At 36.5% G+C, this 20,844-nt stretch overlaps 1 protein-coding gene across 1 annotated transcript; it reads left to right on the top strand.

The window, feature by feature from the left end:
• The first annotated feature begins 955 nt into the window (after nt 1-955).
• Nucleotides 956-20,037, top strand: LOC147404992 (KH domain-containing protein HEN4-like). The gene is made up of 7 exons (XM_086441117.1): nt 956-1,715; nt 5,837-6,292; nt 8,037-8,312; nt 10,021-10,320; nt 10,542-10,624; nt 12,877-12,988; nt 19,657-20,037. The coding sequence occupies exons 1-7, from the start codon at nt 1,062-1,064 to the stop codon at nt 19,792-19,794; spliced, it is 2,019 nt and encodes a 672-aa protein (XP_086297243.1). The 5' UTR covers nt 956-1,061; the 3' UTR covers nt 19,795-20,037.
• The last annotated feature ends 807 nt before the right edge of the window (nt 20,038-20,844 follow it).

Below are 20,844 nucleotides of genomic sequence, written 5' to 3'. Positions count from 1 at the left end.
TTCGGGCTTTTCATGGGTTCGATTTAGGTTCAAAAATTAAATATTTTTAATGAAAAATGTATTTTTCAAATTATTATTTTTGTATGTTTGAAAATGCGAACAACTATTTGCACCCTAACTTTTACTTATTACACCCAATTAAAAATAAAGAAAATAAAAGAATGGTTGAGGATAATTAAAAGTTGGGATGTCATTTGAAGTGCTCTCTCCCTCTCTCTCTAAAGATTTCTATTTCTATTTATTGGGTTTATGATTGTATGTGAGTCCTAATCATAATAATTGTAAGCAACCACTTAAATTGTTTGACCCATTGTTATAATGTTTTATAATGTTGAGATTAGACTTTAAACGAAACCTTTGTAATGTTTGAAGAGTGTATTTTAATCTTTAATCGGGGCGGGATAAATAATTTAACAAATTGGGGTGTAATAAGTAAAAGTTGGGATACCAAAAATAGCTCTATTGAAGATTATCCAATCAAATTTAAAATTAATGTTTTATTAACCTATAATTATTATAAATTAAAGTTAAATTATAATTATACATTACATTTTACTTTAATTTATGTTTTATTATTATAAAAAAATTCATAAAAATATATATATTATTAATATTTCTATAAGATACAGTAGCGGACCAGGCTGGCTGGGTAATATAAGGTCCTAGCCCAACCCAGATTTGACAGGCTGAAAATTATGAGCCTGACTCTACCTTTGCAGGCTCTGAAGGCCCTATAACTGTCATTTTGTTGGGCGGGCTGGATAAGTGGGCTTGATGGGTATCTGGACGGCCCAACTTTGCAGGCTCAGTCGTATCTATTCGATGTAAGAGTCCGTTCGAAAAACAACTCGTTATTAATAACTCAGACTCACTGAGGCAACCCGTGAAACCCCGTCTTTCTTTTCCCGAGTCATCTCACTCGCCCAAAAGCAGTGGAGAAAGAGAAAAAAAGGGCTGGCTTTTCAGTTCTCGTCACTCTCCCTTCTCCCTCAGTGAACCAGTAGAGAGAGAAGACGAAGAACAAGGAAGAGAGAGATAGTTTGAGAGAGAGAGAGAGTCCAATGGAGGGTCCGTTTCTCTCTCCACCAGGAAAACGTCGGTTTCACAATCTCTCTACAATACAAGACATCAACACCACCACCACCACAACAGCCATTAATGGGGCATCGAAGCGTCGCAGCAAACCACCACCACCACCCATTGTTCTCTCCCCAGGACAAGTGTCATTCCGTCTCCTTTGCCACGTGTCAACCATAGGTGGCGTAATCGGTAAGTCAGGCAGCATAATCAAACTATTCCAACAAGAAACTGGTGCTAAAATACGCATAGAGGAACCAATCACCGCTTGTGAAGAAAGAATTGTTCTCATCGTGGCTTCTGAGAATCCCAAGAAGAAGATTAGATTAAAGGGTTTTAATGATGAGAGCGAAGAAGAGAGTAGTGGAGAAGAATACGAGGTTTCGCCTGCTCAAGAAACCCTAATTAGGGTTTTCGAGAGGGTTTTAGAGGTTGAAGCTGAGAGTGAAGGGGTTTTTCCTCCACTAAGTGGAATGGTTTCTTGTAGATTGCTTGCTGAGAGTAGTCAGGTTGGTTCGGTGATGGGGAAAGGAGGGAAGAAAATTGAAAAAATTAGGAAGGATAGTGGAGCTAAAATTAGGGTTTTGTCGGCGGAGCAACTCCCATCGTGTGCAGGTCCCGCTGATGAAGTTATACAGGTAAGAAATCTGAATATGTTTCGAATTATTGGCTGTTTATTATGAAGTTTTATTGGTTTTGAATTCTTAGTTTTGTATGGTTCAATTTGGTTATATTGTTTATGATGCTTGCCCATATCTATTGGTCTCTTAGACAATTTGTTTTTTATGGATGGGTCTTTTGTGGATGCTAAGAAAATCATTTGGTCCTGATGTAGCGGAAGTGTATGAATCAATAGATTCGATAGATTGTGTTTGATGGAACATTCAAAATCAATTTGAATTAATAGATTCAATTGATAAACAAGCAATAACTTGAAAGAAAATAAAGCATAAAGCTAAAAAGTAATAAAAGAGAAAAGTTAATTAAATTGATTGATTTATTCATTGATTTTCGGATTTGGAACTCCTTATATAAATAATTCCATTATAACAACTTATAATCCTATTAAAATATAAAAAATTAACATTCCTAACCTATTTATAACATAGTACTAACTTTCTAATCCTATTAGAACTCAAATTGGAGACTTCTAAGCACTTCTAATTATAGTCTAAATAATAAAAATGAATTTACAACAAATTAGAAACTAACAATGAATTAAACTCCTAACCTAACTATGAAATAGAAATCCTAGTAGAAGTAGAAATAGATATCCTACTAGAAGTAGAAATAGAAATAGAAATAAAACTTAATAGAATTAGAAAATTACTTAGAGTTGTAGATGTCTTACATCAGGTCCTAAGTCCCCTTAGCAACTAGCTGGGGTATCTGGAAGGAAAGAAACTCGTGGATCTTTGAAAATCAAGAGCATTTGAGCAGTAATATTGTTATTTCAGTTCTTGGGTTGATCACTATTTTTGGTGTAAAATCTTTAAAGAATTTAGGAGTGTGTTCTTTGAAGGTTTCATGAGCATGGTTTCAAAACTCGTTCGAGACCAAGATGTATCACTCGAGTCGTTTTGGTATTGAGCATGGACGAGACGGATGGACAAGTCAATTTTTCGAACGAACTTTAAAACCCCACATTCATTTTTCAAATTTTTGAACGAGAGGTCTTAAACGTATCGGAAAACTCGTTTGAGACGACTCGATATCTGGCATGGATGAGACAAGATGCGAAATCGAGTTTTAAAACCATGTTCATGAGTCGTTGGGATTGGATTTGTAATATTTCCAAGGATTAGTTTTTATGGTAGTTGTGGCTTTGTGGTTTGTATCATTGTTCTTGGTTTGTCTCCTTGACGGCGTCATAATGAAATTTTACTTATTTAAACAATAAGGGAAGGAAAATGATGACTAAAATTAATTGATTTCCTGAATTACAAGGTTGAAGTCCAATATTTCATGAAAGAGATTAATTTTGTCTATAAATTTAAAACAAACTCATTCTAGAGTGCACAACATATTTATGTTCATCATGTCAGCTGGTATTAAAAACATTGATGATTTTTTATTTGTTTAAGTTTTTTAGTTTGATGAGTAATGGTTCAACATTCAAATATTTATTACATATGATATTGTACTAATACTTGGCGTCCTTATCAAAACCTTCTTTGGTTGGATTTTCCTTTAGATGCTTGAGCCTATTGCTTTGTAAACTCCTTTAACATTAATGACTCCTGATAGTGAGCACTAATATTTTTTGATAAGTAGAATTTCATTAAAAAAAGGCAAGGTCGGACGAGATGACCAACTAAGCAAAAATAGTTACTCTTTTACAATACGTCAAACCCCCTCCCAATTGTTCACAAGGTCTTCAAACAAGACCCCCCTTAGCTCTTTAAAGACTTTAGATCACAAAAAAATCAAACCCAAAATGGAAAAGATAAAAGATCAGGATTCGAAACTTTTGTTCTCAAAAATCCTATTGTTATGCTCCCTCCAAATACCCCAACAAACCGCAAAATGGGTAATGCTTCAAAGTAACCTCTTTATGCTGTAGAAGGAATTCCCAAGCACGACCCAAGATTCAAACAACGATAGCACCAAGCTCGGGAGGCAAGAAGACACACCAAACAAGGAGAAAAAATGGATCCAAACCTCTAACGCAACTCTGCAATGTGGCAAAGCTGATTCCTCGTCTCTAAAGTACTACATACAACAATTAGCCCCGCAAAAACCTCTACGCATCAATAAATCCATCATTTGGAGCCAACCCAACATTGTAGTCTAACTAAAGAATGCCACTTTTGACGGTGCTTTTGAATCCCACACGGCCACCTTCAGGAACGAGGCTGGTCCTTCAGAGCTCAAAGATTGATAAAAGATACTAACCGAGAATAGCCCATCTTTGTTCACTCTCCAGATAAACAAATCCTCTTTCCTGGCATTAAGAGTAATAGAGTTTATAGAGCAGACCGACCTTCCAATTTCTTCCATCTCTCAATCATTAAAGCCCCATTGAAATCCAAAATCCCTTCTTAGTTGACACCAAATACAACAAGGGAAACTCTTCCATAAGTGGGCCATGCCCACGCCAACTATCCTCCCAAAATCTCACACTATTATCACGCCCCACCCTGAAAGAAGACCTCATCTTGAATGCCGGGAGCACCCTCATAATCCCTTTCCATAAACCACACCCTTGGGCTGCCCCTAGTCATCCCACTCTCCCAACCAAACTCGTATGTCCTGAATTTAGCTGCAATAACTCGCCATAAAAAAATATCAACCTGTAAACTGAAATGCCAATTCCATTTGCCTAAGAGAGCTAAATTAACCAACTCAAGCCTTCTAAACCCAAGCCCACCCTTGTCCCTTGCTTTACACACACATCTCCAACTCACTTGATGGTGCTTCCAATTCCCATCCTTATCATGCCAAAGAAAATCCCGAATCATCTTATCCAATCTCAACTCTACCATTCTAGGCATCGGAAACAAGGAAATGAGATAAACTAGAATACTATACAGAACACTCTTTATCAATGTCGGCTTGCCCCCTTTCGATAGATAGTTTGCTTGCCATGAACAATGAACACTGATATAAATGCATTTAACATACCCTTTAGTACTGTGATAGTCCATAGGCTAGACATTGAAGTGTAATAATGTTATTTCATAATATGTTAGAATGTGTTGTTAAAATGTTTTATAAACATTTCATTTCTGAAGAATTTTTGTTTGGTCCAAAACCCTTTGTCAAGAAACTTGAAATCCCTCAACTGGTATGACACATACCTTTTGTTCTGAACACACCCCTCTTCACTTTAACACGTGTTCCAAAAATGTTATAACTTATTTGAATGTGCTACAATACACAACTAAACACACCCTTTATTGTAGTGGTTTCTATAAGGTATTTTTCTTAACTCCATGAAGATGATGCTACCGAACTGGCCAACATACATATATATTTTTGTTGATACCTTGGGTATTCGGGTCTCTTAGAGCACTCAACTGGTCCCACATAGCACACATGTCTCCCTTTCCACATGTACTAGGTTTTGACTTAGAATGTCATTACTTTTCTATGAAGTTCAGCAAGCCATGAGTGACGCAAGGGAAGTCTATATGTGTACTAGAGTTTGCCCATGCTTACGGCATGAGCGTCTTCTTTGGGGTTAAAGGGGTAAAAAAGGAAAGATAGTAAAGTTAGAGGGATATTATTGGAAAAGGGAGGGAGGAGAGGAAAGACAATAAAATTGAAGGGGGGAGAAGAGGTAAGGCAATAAAGTGAGGTTGTGTGGACTCCACTCATTTGTCTCAATCTTTATACCCCACAAAATGGTAGCTAAGTGGGGTCCACCATTGTGTTTTATTATATAGATTCTGGTATCGAAACTTGATTACAACTTGAGATTACTTGCAACATTATTTACTTTCTTATGGACATATTCACAGATTTAAGAGCTGCTTGCACTTACAAGAGGTCACTCATAATCGTTTTGAACATGAACTCACCCCCCACTCCACAAATTAAGTGCCCCCCTCCCCTCCTCCTTGACTACTTATGATAAAGAGGACAAGTTGAAGTCAAAACATTCCTATTGTGTGTTTCAATCTTTTCACTACGCGGGTAAAGTGAATAGATATGCACAAAAGTCATGTGGATGCTGATATGCACTTAAACAAGTACTTATTTATGGAAATTATGTGTTGTATTTAATCCATTTGAAAATTGGTCAATATTGTCACAGGTAATGGGAGATATTTTGGCTGTAAAGAAAGCAGCTCTCGCAATTTCACAGTGCCTCCAAGATTGTCCACCATTAGACAAAGCACAGATGGTTGGAAGCAGGCCTGTCATGACAGTTCCCCATGTCAACTTCACTGATCCACGCGTTGAGCATTTGCCACCTCGAAATTCCTTGCTACCACCTACACAACTGCCTACTCTGGGAAGCTCTTTTGATTATGCTCCAAGAGGTCATCCCGTGTCATCAGAGATTGACAGGATTTCAACGCTAGATCCAAAGAAGACACAGCAAGAAGTTTCATTCAGATTGCTATGCTCCAATGACAAGATTGGTGGTGTAATTGGAAAGGGAGGGAGCATTGTTAGGGCACTACAGACTGAAACTGGTGCTTCTATAAGCGTTGGAGCCTCCGTAGCTGAGTCAGATGAGCGCGTAATTACTGTTTCTGCGTTGGAGGTTTTTCTTTTGCCACCACTTTTTGTTGCATTGATAGTGATATTTTCATACTTCAGCCCTGCTTGTTATGCTGCAAATCATTTGCAAATGCAAATAATTTTCCAAATCAATTTTATTGGTGCTTGGTTACACAACGCAAATGATTTGCATTGCAAAAGATTTGCATGAATCACCTAAATTCTTAAGAAATTTCAGCAAATGATTTGCGGTAGAAAAAGTACCACAAATCATTTGCAAAATTATTTGATTACAAGCATATCAAAATTACTAAAATACACATTGTCAAGGAAATTAATTAAATTATTAAAATACCCTTGATACTTGGTACAACAATATACCCATAAATTTATGAAAATACTTCTCCTCCAAAATATATTAAATTGTATATTGAAATTTCGAAGTCATCAAAGAAAATTTTAAATTATAAAATAGCCCTCAATACTAGGGGTCTCAATGGTAGAACCGGACCCATACTTTAACATCTGTTTTGTTCCAATCGATTTCGGTTTCGAGTACCTTGGAACCAGAACCGACGCAACAAATACCCAATACCCCACCCATTAAGATAATTTTTTATTTATTTAATTACTAAGGGTCTTTTGCTCAAATGGATTACCACATTAGCAATCCAACACCACAGCCCTCTAAATTTCATTAAAAAACTCAAATTAAAAATAAATTCAAAAAACATTTGTTTTTTGGGTTTGATCCAAGGTTTTGAGGATGGACGGCCATCGAACTTCCACCTAACTTTTTAAAAATTCACCGGTGAAAATAACTTCTTTTGAATGTTTTTTTTTCAAAGTTCATAGAGTTTTGTCCTCTACAACCCTGAATCATTGGATCGTGAGCCCAAGGATGAAATCCTTACTAACTTAGTAAGGCTAGTCGATCTCTTCTATTTGTTTGTACTATTTGAACTTTGAATGGTGTATTTTAATCTTTAAAAGGATTAAGACTTGAGAATTAAGTTACTTGTTTGAGAAGGTATTGAATATTGAAATCTCTCTCCATAATTAGTAATTACTATTAATTAATTATACTACTAAATAATAAATATAAATATCCTCTTAAATAATTTAAAAAATTAAAATACCCTATTTACCTGTTTACTTGAAATTCTTAATGGTCCTTAATTTTTTTTTTTTTTTGATAGGTAATGGGTCCTTAAAATGACTACCCATAACCGATCCGAAAATTAATCAGGCCTCTCATAGTGGACCCAAAACCAATTAATTGGTTTGGGGTACATCAGGTAATTGGGTACCCATTGACACCCCAATTCAATACTCACTACAATAACATCAGTATGAATTCTCACATCTCATCAAAACATTTACTTGCATATGAAAATTACTAAAATACCCCTTGTCAAATTTATTACGCAAATATTTCTCATCATGGAAGTTCTTTTGTAAATTCATATGTATGTATTGTAGCAAGTATTGGGGTCTTTTTGTAATTTGAATAATTACTTTGTGAGGTTGAATAAATTAAAATTGTTTTCACATTTTATTTTGCAAGCACTTGTAACAATTTTTTTTTATATTGCAAATACCGACCAACCACAAAAAAGGATTCGCAAGACATTTCCCAATGGTTACCAAGCAAGAGTAAATCTCTCCTTGCAAATCATTTGCAAATGGAAATGGTTTGGAGTGTACCAAGCAGGGCCTTAGAGTTGTTGTACATGATTTAATTATTTGTTATTGGTCTTTTTTTTTTTTGGATTATTATTGTCTAGAACCCAGAATCACAGTACTCCCCAGCGCAAAATGCCGTTGTTCATGTTTTCACTAGGTCCGTAGAGGCTGGTATTGAGAAGGGGCTAGAATCAGGCTCAAATACAGGTTCATCTGTTTCTGCACGTCTTTTAGTACCATCAAACCAAGTTGGTTGCTTGATTGGTAAAGGAGGCACAATAGTTTCAGAAATGAGGAAGGCTACTGGTGCTGGTATCCGGATAGTTGGTGGTGACCAGGTTCCCAAGTGTTCCTCAGAGAATGAAGATGTCGTTCAGGTGCGTGGTGCTTTGGTTTTTATTTGAAATACAAACAAGCAAATGATTTCAGGGATACTTATTATTCTTCAGCAAAGAATGGCCTTTAGAAGTTTCTCTAGTTATCCTGATAGTAATCTTGATTTTCAAACCTAACTTACTCTCTCAAACTAGCCCATTATATGTATATATGTATATTAGGAAAAATAAAATTAAAAATTGTCAATTATCTAACTCCCAAATTCATCAGAAAACTCTCTCTCTCTCTCTCTCTCTCACACACACACACACACACACACACACACCCCCCCTCACACACACACCCTCCAGTTATCTCTCTGGCAACCAGCGGAACTCCCCCGCTGTTGATTCCTCTGCACCGGAACCGAGCATGCATTCATAATGACGTAAATAGGCATCGCCACCTATTGGAACCAGGGCCACCGATCCATGTTTTGTTATCCCAGCCAATAAGGCGAATGAAATCAGTTCCCACCGAACCCTCATCACCTCCGTATTCGAATCTATCTCCGGGCCCGGAACCTATTAGAGTTTGTTTTCAGTGATTCCTCGGAGTCAGCACAGTCAGACACACACACACGTGCGTGCGCGTGCGCAAACACACACACAAACACGTGCGGAAATTTCTCCTGTCGTTTAACAAATCTCGACCTAATTCTTCTCCAATCTCCTTTCATAACTACCACATAGACAGTTGAGGAAATGAAATGTTGTTCCTCAATGGCTTTGGAGTTGCTCTAGATAGCTTTGAATGGAGAAATAAGATCCATGTTACCGATTCTAGTATTGAGGATAAAGCGTCTATAATAATGACAATTGGCTTTAGAGTTGCTGGAGTGAGTTGCGTTAGAAGAAATAAAAAAGAACAATTTTTTTCATAAAACAACTGTAGCAGCAGTGGGAGGGAGAAGTGTGAGACCTCTAGGAGTCCCAAAGAGCACTAGAAACCAAAGGCATCATCTTCTACTTGGTTGTACTAGGCAAACCACTAGAAGTTCATCTCCTAAGACGAGAAGAGAGATTTTTCATCATAAATTAAAGTTTGAAGAACCAAAGAACAGGACGGGAATAGTAAGAGACATAACATGGAGGAAAATTCTTTGTATGGTGTTTTCGGTTTTGGTTAAAAACAATGGTTTTTAATTGTTTCTGTTATTCATAAAGCTAGGGTTTCTATGTCTGGGGGGTGCTCAATAATTTAATTAGTTGTCAAGGACTGCTGACTTTTCTCTAATACCATATACACCCCTGTTTGGGGCATCTGTAAAGTTTTGCTGCAAATTCATGCAAGGTGAAACTTCACAAAGTTTTGCATTTTCTTCTCTGTCTAGCAAAATTCTTTGGGAATTCTTAAGGAAAAATGTGTGTGCACGAAAAAATATACGGCACTTTTTCTGTCTATTGAAGGAAACCACCAACCATTGACAAAAAATTATGGCAATTTGTGGAAAGGCAATCAAGAACTTAATGACTGCAATATTTGTTTTACCCTGATTTAAATTGATTATGATGTGTACCAAACAAGGTCTTCTATTGGTGTCCGGTTGTTACCAGTCCTAGTTTATTCCTCTTTGATTATGCACTTGAAATTGTGGGTATTTTGGACATGTTGGAGTAAAAAAGCCGTTTAAAAAAAAAAAATTAATACGAAAAGTTTTGGAAGCAGCAAAGTAGCAAAATTTATACTAAGAGGATTGGTTGTTTGCAGATTGTTGGTAAGGTTGGAAATGTTCAAGATGCTTTGTTTCATGTTACTTCTAGACTGCGGGATGCTCTTTTCCCAAGTAAGACGCTGAATGGTGCTGGAGCCGGGAGCTACTCTTCCTCCACAATCCCAGGGGTAAATCCCCAAGGAAGAGTGAGAGAACCAACCTCTCCTGGCTTGTACCCATCGGTAAGCCTTTCTCATAGTCTCGATCGACGGACTAGTCTAATGCATGGTATGGATCATTATGGATTTCCTCAGAGCTTAGATCGTCCACCTTCACCAAGGCTATGGCCATCACAGGTATCTTTCTTTCCTACTCTTATTATAGTGTCTAATGTGGGGTGTTCTCTTGATAGGTCTTTGGTTTTTGTACTCTTTTGGGTGGTCGTGTCGACCCCTTTTTTTAAAATGAAATTATCTTGATCTTTACCCATTAAAAAAAGAAAAAAAGAAAAAAAAAAAAACTAACTTTCGTTTTTTCATGAGTATGCATCAGTACTTATAGATGGTTTTGGATGCAGACGATGGGTGGGGGGAATTCGAGAGGCATCTCAGACATTGGAAGAGGATTGACAACTCTTAAAGGCGGCCTAGAACTTGGCAGGTTAGTGTAGAGTATGAAACAAAAATATGTTCTTTGCTTTAGTTATGGAATATCTGTTTAAAGAAAGATGAACACTTTGCATGAACATGGAAAGTTTGTTTACACCTCTCAACAAGTCAATGAGGCAGTAGTGCCATGCTACAGTATTTTCGGTTCAATAAACAAGCCAAAGTATATGGCAGGGGAAGCCCATTAAAACCTAGCCAATTCTAGGCCATATTTATGGGATTTTTGTGCAGTTCATACCACACAAAAAAATGGGGTTTATATGCTGGTTGTACAGTTCATTAGAGGGCCCCATTTAATGTTTGGTTGGGCAACTCAAATGTGATTCCCATATTAGGAAATTGTTTAGTATTTTAGAGAACTATTAGTTGTGGTTTCTATTTTATTCAAGTATCCAGATTTTAGAGTTTTAATAGTAGAGGGTTCTATTAACCAGGGGTCTTCCTTTATTTCAGTGGGTTGTTAATAGTAGGGACATCCCATGCCCCTCTATAAATATGATAACCTCTTGGTTTATGACATTCAATCGAATGCAGAATTTACTTTGGTCTTTCTAGATCCCTTCAAATATGAGAGTCCTTTCTCTTTGTGTGGTAAAGACTCCATACGAGTGCCCAAATTAAGTGGTGAGACTCTACTTAATATCTTCATCCCATCCCCTTATTTTCTCTACCAACCCAACCATCAAAACTTTTTTTATTTATTGGTAAAGATGATTTATTGATAAGAAACAGGAGGTCGAGGTGACCAACCGAAAACAAGAAGACCAACCAAATGATAAAAGAAAAGAAAAGCGAAACAAATAGAGCTCGACCAACGAGTTAGACTCGTTATAATGAGCACACCCTGTCCCAACGCACACCAAAGTCTTCAAAAAAGACCCCCTTGAATTCCTTAAAGAGTTTACTCCAAGAAAACATGATCTCCAAAACAGAAAGAATAATTCCTTCCATCGTGGAAACTTTCCCCTCAAAGATGCAACGATTACGAACTTTCCAGATACCCCAACAAATTGCGGATGTTGTCAAGAACCATCAAAACTTTAATAACCAAAATTCGTGCTGCCCCAAAAAAGCAATCCCCTAATTTATATCCTATGATCATCGTATTGTTAACATTCATCTCCCATAAAACTCTATTTCTGAGCCCTAATTTACGGTCCATAAAACCATAAAACCTTAATTTCAAGCAATCTAGACCTTTTAAATTGATGCAATTTCATCCTTGTCTCTTTTCAGTATACCATAGTTAAAATCTTAGGATGTCCTGCATCAATTTTGGTATTAGGGCAAGTTTTCAGACCTAGGGAAGACTGTCAACTCATAGTTGTCTATCTTGAGTCAACTCATTCAAGTACGTTAGAAATAATTGGAATTTGTTGGAGGGATAAATTCCATACTACAGAGTGTCCATCTCCACCTACTATTTGACCTTGAAGGATGCCGACTCAATCAAATCCTCATATTGAAGTCCAGATCTTATTAGAAGGTGACAGTGGAACTCGAGAATCGCCAAGGTAATCCTACTCGAATTTATATTTTCAAGTCAAAAGAAGAGTTACAAGGAATTGAATCAGGTTTAGGAGATCATTAAAATATATGATTACATTAGATGTACATGTTCAAGATCTGATTGCCGATCAATGATCCATAGAGAAACCTAGAGGTGAAAGTTCAATGGCACTTCCAATTGATCCATTAATCAAGGAAAAACCTGAATTTCAACATCAACCGCTGTTTCTTGAAAATGTCATCTAAAATGGACAGTACTAAGGCCAGTGCATCACCTTCTGAAGATAGTCAAGTAAAAGCTGTAGACATGCCTGAAGTTACGTCAGACAAGGACAAGCCATTCTTTTTCTGTACCTGAAATTATGCTGCAGTATAGCATACCCAACAAGAGTTATTTACTAAAGTATGTGCACTTATTTGTGAAGTATTAATTTAAATGATGTTCCTCTTCCAATAGCAAATGAATGGGGTGCTTGTTTATTTCAACAAATTGAGAATAATCTTGAACTGATGGCATATATCTTTGTAAATAGCTGATCTATTTATTATTTTCTGGAGAAAACATTGTTTTTTTTGTAATTGTCAAATTAGCCCTCCTTCCCTTTTTTCTTGAATTGGCTTCGCATTAGTTCTTGTTCTGTTTGCCGGTTTTGAAAGACTGCTGTTCTTGACATATGGATGCATTGGTACCATGGCTTATGTTAACAATTTTACTCTTATCAATCGTGTTTGCAGTGGAAGCAAAACTGCTATTGTGACGAATACAACTGTGGAGATTGTAGTTCCTGAGCATGTAATTGAATTTGTCTATGGAGAGAATGGAAGCAATCTTAGCCGTCTAAGACAGGTTGGTCCCTCCTTTGAGTAATTAGGCTATGCTCTTTTTCTTTTCTTTTTCAAACAAAGTTAGATTTGTGGGGTACAGGATCAGATGAGTAAAAATTTCTGACTTAGCATAGCTTCTCTAGTTTCTATTGAGCTCCCTAAAATCAAAAGTCTTTACTGTTAAGGGCCCTCGATGAAATTATATCAAATGAGTGTCAAAGAGGCCATTCGAACTAAATCGACTGAAAACACATTGATGAGCAGGCGATGAAAACCATTTTTACTTCAAAGTTGCCACTATTCCAGGGTTGTGTGAATGACACCAATTACAATGCACAAAGTATCCTAACACATGCATTTGGCACAAATTGAACGGGGGAAATGCCATTTGAATTTTGTGCTTCGTTCTTGTGGACGCAAGAGTATGCCTGGCCCCTTTAGAAGTACTGATAAAAAATAATCCACTGTTTTAGTAAGAGTAATGCATAAATTGTTGGCAGAAAAAAAGCTCAGATCACTTTGTGAGGTGGCTTGCTAGTTCAAGAACACCTGAAACCTATGATTAGCAGTGTTCCATACATGTTCATATTATCTCCTAAAGGTGGGGTATGATGTTAAACTGAACACAGTTAAAATGCCTTCGATGACCATGCATAATCAATTGGGTTTGGACTTCAGACCCAATTGGTCATTCAATCTCTGCTCCTAAAAGTAAGAAAAGGAGCCTGAGCCTGTTGCATATACGTGCGTCTATTGAGTTGGGATAGGTTGGCACATCTTTGACCCATGCTCATAGGGCCCACATGGAGTAGGGTCAAGGGCTTATATTTTTGTGAGAGATTATCCTTTTGAGAGAGAAAAAACTTTGAAACATAACATATCGATTAAAAAAAAAAAATTGAAACATTGAAGTGAGTGCCTTCCCATATCTTTCGGGGAAAAAACATGCAAGGATATCTCAACCTTATATATACACATCGGGATATTTGAAATCCATGAACAAATTATGTTTGTGAATCTGTGGGTTTCTATGGGTGAGTCGAAGGGCTAATATTTTATTGTTTTGATCAATTTTGAAACTTCTAAGCCTATCAAAGGTGGATTACAAGTTCGTATTCCAGGTATCCATTTTATAACTTTTGTGGTTTTTACATAAGGTTAATAGTTTCGAATGGGTTGATTTTTGTGAGGATGAAAATCGCACAAGCACACACATGATAGGTCTCTTACTAACTTTTCATGATGATGATTATATTGGAGATCGTATTGATAAAAAATTATATTGGAGATCGTCTCGGTTAATTTTTGAGACTTATAACCTATTAGATATATTGGTATTTTCTATGTGTGCTATAAGGGCATATGTGTAATTTCATTTGTTTTCTAGTTATATATATATCACGGTTCATAGTGAGAGACTCAAGTTCGATTCCTCCCACTTTTTCCATTCTTTTCTTCTCTAAACCTTAATCTGATCTTCTACATAGTATCAGAGCTTTTCTAGTGATCAAATTTTGGTTCTTTTTTACAATTTTTTTTTCTTCTTCTTTTCTCTCTTGGTATGAACTGGATTTTTTTAATTTGATTTGTACCTATTATTTTTGTGGTGGTTAAAATCCTCCAAACGGAGGATTTTATTTGTGTTTAGAAAATATCTCTAATGTGACTATAGATCAAGGGATTTTCGTTAGTTATTAGTGGTTGATTGTGATGCGGTGTGGTGGTTAGGTTTTAGATTGTTTTTCTAACCTTCAAGATACTCCGCGACTTCATCTTGAGGGCCATTGGAGATCAGTGATTTTATCTGGAAAGGATTTTGGAGTCTTGCAATTTTTTCTGGAGGAGTTTTAGAACCTTGCGACTTCACTAGGATAGATTTCTCTCTGTTTTTTTTATTATAGATTTTTCACAAATATTGGATATAAGGAATTCGTGTCGAGGAGATTTTTCGGCAGTAGAAAATTGTAGAGCAATTTTATTGATTATTGGAAAATTGTAGACTACTATCTTTGATATATCTACTGATTTGGTTCAAACTCAAATGACTTCTATTCGATTAAATGGAAGTAACTACATACAGTGATCGAAGGCCGTGGAGATTGTTTGAAGGTCAAGGGTTAGAAATCTCATCTAACTAAAGCGAAGTCTGATTCTCTTGATAATAAAGTCATGGAGGTAGTCAACAAGAAGATGCTTAGATTATTACTTGGTTGTGGAACAATATGGAGTCGCAGATCAATGTTAACGTTATGTTTTTGGATATTGCGAAGTAGATTTGGGAATGTGTGAGGCACATGTATTCAGTATCCAACAATATAACCCGAATTTATGAGATCACTCAGCAGTATTTCTCCTTACAGTGGGATGATAAAACTCTGAATTAGACATTCGCTTCATAAATGCGTATGCATGAGGAACTGAATCAATATCAACCTATTTCCAGTGATATCCTTCAAATACATAAGCAAAGAAACGATATTGACGTTATTCGTCTTCTTTCATTTCTTTGATCAGAGTATGATGCAATAAAGTCTCAGATTTTAGGAAGTTCTTATCTTCCTTCCTTGACAGATGTTTTCTCCAAGTTAAAGAGAGCCACTCTATCAGATAGTGGTCAATTACGAGTGATCGCTCTGCGTTAACTACTTTTGGAGATCGTGGTGGTTGTGATCACAGAGGTAGTCGTGGGGGGTGTGGTGGTGGTCGTGGAGGTAGAGGTGGTAGTAGAGATTCAAGGGGAGGCCGTGGAATCCGAAAGTGTACCCATTGTGGTAAGGCTTGGTATACCATTGACTTTTGTTGGGATCTTCATGGGAAACTAGTTCTCCTTTAACCAATCATTACCTTCAGCTTAGGATGTTGTGTAACCTACTATTTCATCTAATCACAATATTGAGAAGGAACCCATTGTCCTTTCTTGAGATGAGTACGACAAGGTAGTCTCTAACTCATCAGCTACTGTTACTTTAGCCCAGACAGGTAAGGTATCCATTTGTTTATTACCATCTACGAGTCCCTGGATCATTGATTCTAGTGCATAAAATCATATGACAGGTAATTCTCACCTATTATCATCTTTTTCTCCATCTTGTCAAAACGTTAAATTAGCTGATGGATCATTTTCAAAAGTTGTTTGGTTAGGAACTTCACAACCCAATCCTAGTCTTTCTTTGTCCTCGGTATTTTATATTCCTAAATTTCATTTAGTCTTCTTTTTATGAGTCAATTTACAAAGAAATTGGGTTCAGTGCCATTTTCCCCTTCTCATTGTGTGTTTCAAGATCTAAAGACGAAGAAGATGATTGGTGGCGGTTGTGAAGTAGATGGTTAGTATCTTCTTGACAGTGCTCTAATTGCAGCAACACTTCATTCATCTTCTAGTACCTTTTAGTGGTATTGTCGGTTTGGTCATCTTTCTCCTCAAGTTTTACGAAGGCTAGTTCATGCTTTAAATAGAGGTTTTACACTTAATTGTGAAGTGTGTTAGTTTAGCAAACACCATCGAATGTCTTTTCCACTTAGTGTGAGTCGTAGAGAGTAGTCTTTTTCGTTTAGTGCATTCTGATGTATGGGGTCCTTTTCCCACTATTTCTTATTTAGGTTTTAAATATTTTATTATTTTTGTAGATGATTATTCAAGGATGACTTGGTTATTTTTTATGAAGAATCGTTCTGAATTGTTTAATATATTTCAGCAGTTTCATATGGAAATTTGAACCCAATTTGGTATTTTATACATTTTATGTTTTGATAATGCGAAAGAATTTTTTCTTGGTCGTTATACTACTTATTTGTAGTCTTATGGTATCATTCATTAATCATTTGAACGTAAAAATCATCACCTTCTTGAGGTTGCTCGTGCCTTAATGGTTCAGATGAAGGTTCCCAAATATTATTGGATTGAGGTCCTGCTTACTGTTTGTTATCTCATCAACCGTATGCCTACTGTTGTCCTTGATAATATTTTTCCACATCAAATCTTATTTCCTTATCATTCTATTTTTCATCTTCTTCCTCGTGTTTTTGGGTGTGTCTGTTTTATTCATTATTTGGGTCTTGGTTGTGAGAAGTTCGATCCCAATAATTTGAAATGTGTGTTTATTGGGTACTCTCATACCCAAAAGGGTTATCGGTGTAATAGTCCCACATTATGCAAACTCTTTGTTTGTTTTGATGTTACATTTTTCGAGTCTACGCCATACTTCTTTACAGGGTCATATGTTGATGTTACATTAGAGAGTATTCCTTTACTTATTCTTATTTTTGAACCCAATTTTGCTCTACAACTTTGAGTTTATCATAGGGGGACCACTACTGCATTGTCAACACCAACTTCTTTGCCGTCTGTAGATCCATTTCCATCTCCATCTCTTGTACTTGTACCTCATTCCGTTCAGGTAATGGATGTTGCTTCATCTTCTAGTGAATTACTTATCACTATTTGTAAAGGTACCTATTCTTGTGTTACTAGATCCTATCTCTAATTTTGTTTCTTATTCTTCATTGTCTTCTTTTATCTCCACTGTCTCTTCTGTTTCTATTCGTAAGAGAATCTTCAGGATGCTTATCTCACCTGGGATGAAGGACAACTATGATTGATGAGATGCATGCTCTACATTATAATGATACTTGGTTTCTAGTTTCTCTTTCTTCTGGGAAGCATGTTGTTGGTTGGAGGTGAGTCTATGTTGTTAAATTTCATCCGGATGACACAACTGATAGATTGAAAGCTCGGTTAGTTTGTAAGGGATACACACAGACTTATGTAGTTGATTATGCAGTGAATTTCTCTCCAATTGCGAAACTTACTTCGGTTCGAGTGTTGATTGCATTAACCGTTATGTCTGACTGGTTTTTGTATCAGTTAGATGTTAAAAATGCCTTCCTCCATAGTAATTTAAATGAGGAAGTATATATGGAGCAATCACCTGGGTAAATTGCTTAGGAGGAGACAGGGAAAGTGTGTTAAGTTTCGTAAAACACTTTATGGTTTGTATCAATCTCTACGAGCATGGTTTGGTAATTTCAGTGATGTGGTTCTTACATTTAAGATGATTCGATATCAGACAAATCATTCAATTTTTCATCAGAAAATTGAAAAAATGGGTATGTGTTGTTGATAGTCTATGTTAATGAGATTGTTTTGACTGGTAGTGATGTTGATGCGATACAAAGGTTGAAGTCTTATTTTTAACAACAATTTCATACGAAAGACTTGGAAAAGTTGAGGAATTTTCTTGGTATTGAGGTGGTTCGTTCAAGTTGTGGTATTAATCTTTCTTAGAGGAAGTCTGTGTGTTAGATTTGTTAGAAGAGATATGTTTACTTGGGTCCAAACCAGTGAGTACCCCCATGGACTAGGTTGAAACTTACAATTGAATATGGAGATGTGTTTGATGATCCCAGGAGATACAAGAGGTTAGTTGGAAAGTTGAATTACCTCACCATCACAAGACCAGACATCTCATATGCTGTTAGCATTGTGAGTCAGTTTATGGAAGTACCTCGGATGTCAACGTATTACGAGGTACCTAAATGGATCTCTTGGACGTGGTTTGTTGTATAAGCCTAATGGTCATACTTTGATTGAGGGATATATTGATGTAAATTGGGTTGGTTCTGCCTCAGACAAGAGGTCTACCACAGGTTATTGTACCTTCATAGGAGGTAATATTGTATCATGGAAAACCAAGAAGCGAACAGTGGTGGCCAGATCAAGTGCAAAAGGTGAATATAGAGCTATGTCTCATAATTCTTGTGAACTTATTTGGTCAAGTCATTTTCTTTAGGAGATTGGTTTCATAGTAGAGACATCTGTGATAACCAAGCAACCATGCATATAGCTTTCAATCCGGTGTTTCATGAGTGGACGAAGCATATCTTGGTGGACTATCATTTTATTTGTGAGAAGTTTCTGAGTAGTGAAATAACCATAACGTATGTCAAGTCTGAAGTTTAACTTGCTGATTTGTTTAGTAAGTCGTTGGAAAGTAATAGGATTACTTTTCTGTGTAACAAGCTAAGATTATATAATATATATTCTTCAGTTTGAGGGGGAGTGTTAGATATATCAATATTTTATATGTATGCCATAAGGGCATATGTGTAATTTCATTTATTTTCTAGTTTTATATATGTACCACGATTCATAGTGAGAGAGTCAAGTTCTACTCCTCTCACTTTCTTGATTCATTTCTTCTCTAAACCCTAATATGATCTTCTACATAACCCTATGGAAGTTTGAGAATTGACAAACTTTTCATAGTTTTAAAAGACTCAGAATGGGTTGATTTTTGTTAGAATGAAGAGTAATGGATACCAATCACACCAAACACAGCTAATTTTGAAACTTTTCAAAAGTTGATTACATATAACTATTCTAGTTCATCCAACTGACTTTACATTTTGGGCCCATGGACGAATCATAGGGATGATTTTTGGCGATGAGTCATAGGGCTTATGTTTTGTAACGTTGATAGTGGATACATCAATACCAAACTTGACCAATTTTCATATTTCTAACCATCAAAATTGGATTACCAGTTCTTATTCTTATTTGTCCAATTGACCATAAACTTTGGGTTCATTTTATCATATAATTAAAAGTTTCAACATGGATTGATTTTTGGGTAATGTTTGTGAGATTCTTTATCATTGCAACTAACATCTATCCCGGGGCTCTTGCATCAGATTTCGGGTGCAAAAGTCATCGTGCATGAACCTCGTCCTGGCACAAGTGAGAGAATGGTCATCATATCTGGGACACCTGATCAGACACAAGCCGCTCAGAGCCTCCTCCATGCTTTCATCCTTAGTGGACAATCGTGACCATCAATCATCATTCTTGGTAGCTATGATCACAAATTGGGAGGAAGACATCTAGGATTCAATGAGCCATTTTCCTATTTTAACTGCCCCTGAGTTAAAAGGGAAGTCTTTGGGGTGGGGTTTTTTTTTTCTCCTAACATTGTGCAGAGATATTTAACAATATTTCTTTGAGTCTTCAACTTGTCGAATGCATCTTTGGAGCTCCTTTGGTAAATCAGTTTCTAATGGAGCATGTTTGCAAAATTGACACTTCTGAGTTAAGCACCATCTGCATTTATTATTTAGTTTTTGGATTAAAAAGGAGTAAAATGAGTCAAGTATTTATCCCATTATTGTACCAAGGTCTTATGTGCCACACCTTCTATCCAAAACCAATGGTTACTCATGGGTAATATAGGGGTGTGGGTTAATTGTAACCTATCATACTTGGGCATCATCGAACTGGTATGATCGGTTCCAATTCTAGTCGGAGCATGCACTGCAAGTTGGTAGGAAATTGTTAAATTTACAAAAAAAAAAAAAAAAAAAAAAAAAAAATCCAATGTTTGGTGTTCTATTGGGGTTTAAGGAGAGAAAATGTCTGCTTGTTGCGACGGGGGATCATGCAGCTTTCATTTATAGATTATAACCTGTAAGCTTATGTAAGCATGCAACATTAGAAAGAATTATTTGAACAGATCCTTTAAGTTAATTTTTAGTTTTGATAGATTAAGAGTAACAATTTTATTAATAGAAAAATGGCAACCTAAACCACCAAACAAAACAACATAAAAGAATATTTACAGAAGTTCCTGATAAAGTAGGGCAGGTACCCTACACTACTCTCGCATGCCCCGACACCATGGAAAAATTTTCAAATTTGTGAATTGGGGGCCTCGAGGTGAGGAGTTACAAACCAGAAGAGCGCAATCCGAAGGGCAACAAATTGGAGCTAAAACCACAAGAGGTGGAGCTTCATCTCCCTCCATTTCCATCTTTTAGATAGATCATAGGTTCGTATAGACCCAGAAAGATGATGTTTATGTCCACATAAGGCCATTAGGCCCATAT

Source organism: Akebia trifoliata, chromosome 4, assembly GCF_017979445.1.
Source record: "Akebia trifoliata isolate Shusen 1 chromosome 4, ASM1797944v1, whole genome shotgun sequence".
Taxonomy (NCBI): Eukaryota; Viridiplantae; Streptophyta; class Magnoliopsida; order Ranunculales; family Lardizabalaceae; genus Akebia; species Akebia trifoliata.
This window is presented reverse-complemented; position numbering and strand designations above follow the sequence as displayed.

Excerpts from the sequence above, each read along its gene's own strand:
- LOC147404992 (XM_086441117.1), top strand. The coding sequence starts at position 1,062 with ATGGAGGGTCCGTTTCTCTCTCCACCAGGAAAACGTCGGTTTCACAAT. Across the intron at positions 1,716-5,836 it reads CCGCTGATGAAGTTATACAG|GTAATGGGAGATATTTTGGC; the intron begins GTAAGAAATCTG and ends ATATTGTCACAG. Across the intron at positions 8,313-10,020 it reads AGAATGAAGATGTCGTTCAG|ATTGTTGGTAAGGTTGGAAA; the intron begins GTGCGTGGTGCT and ends GGTTGTTTGCAG.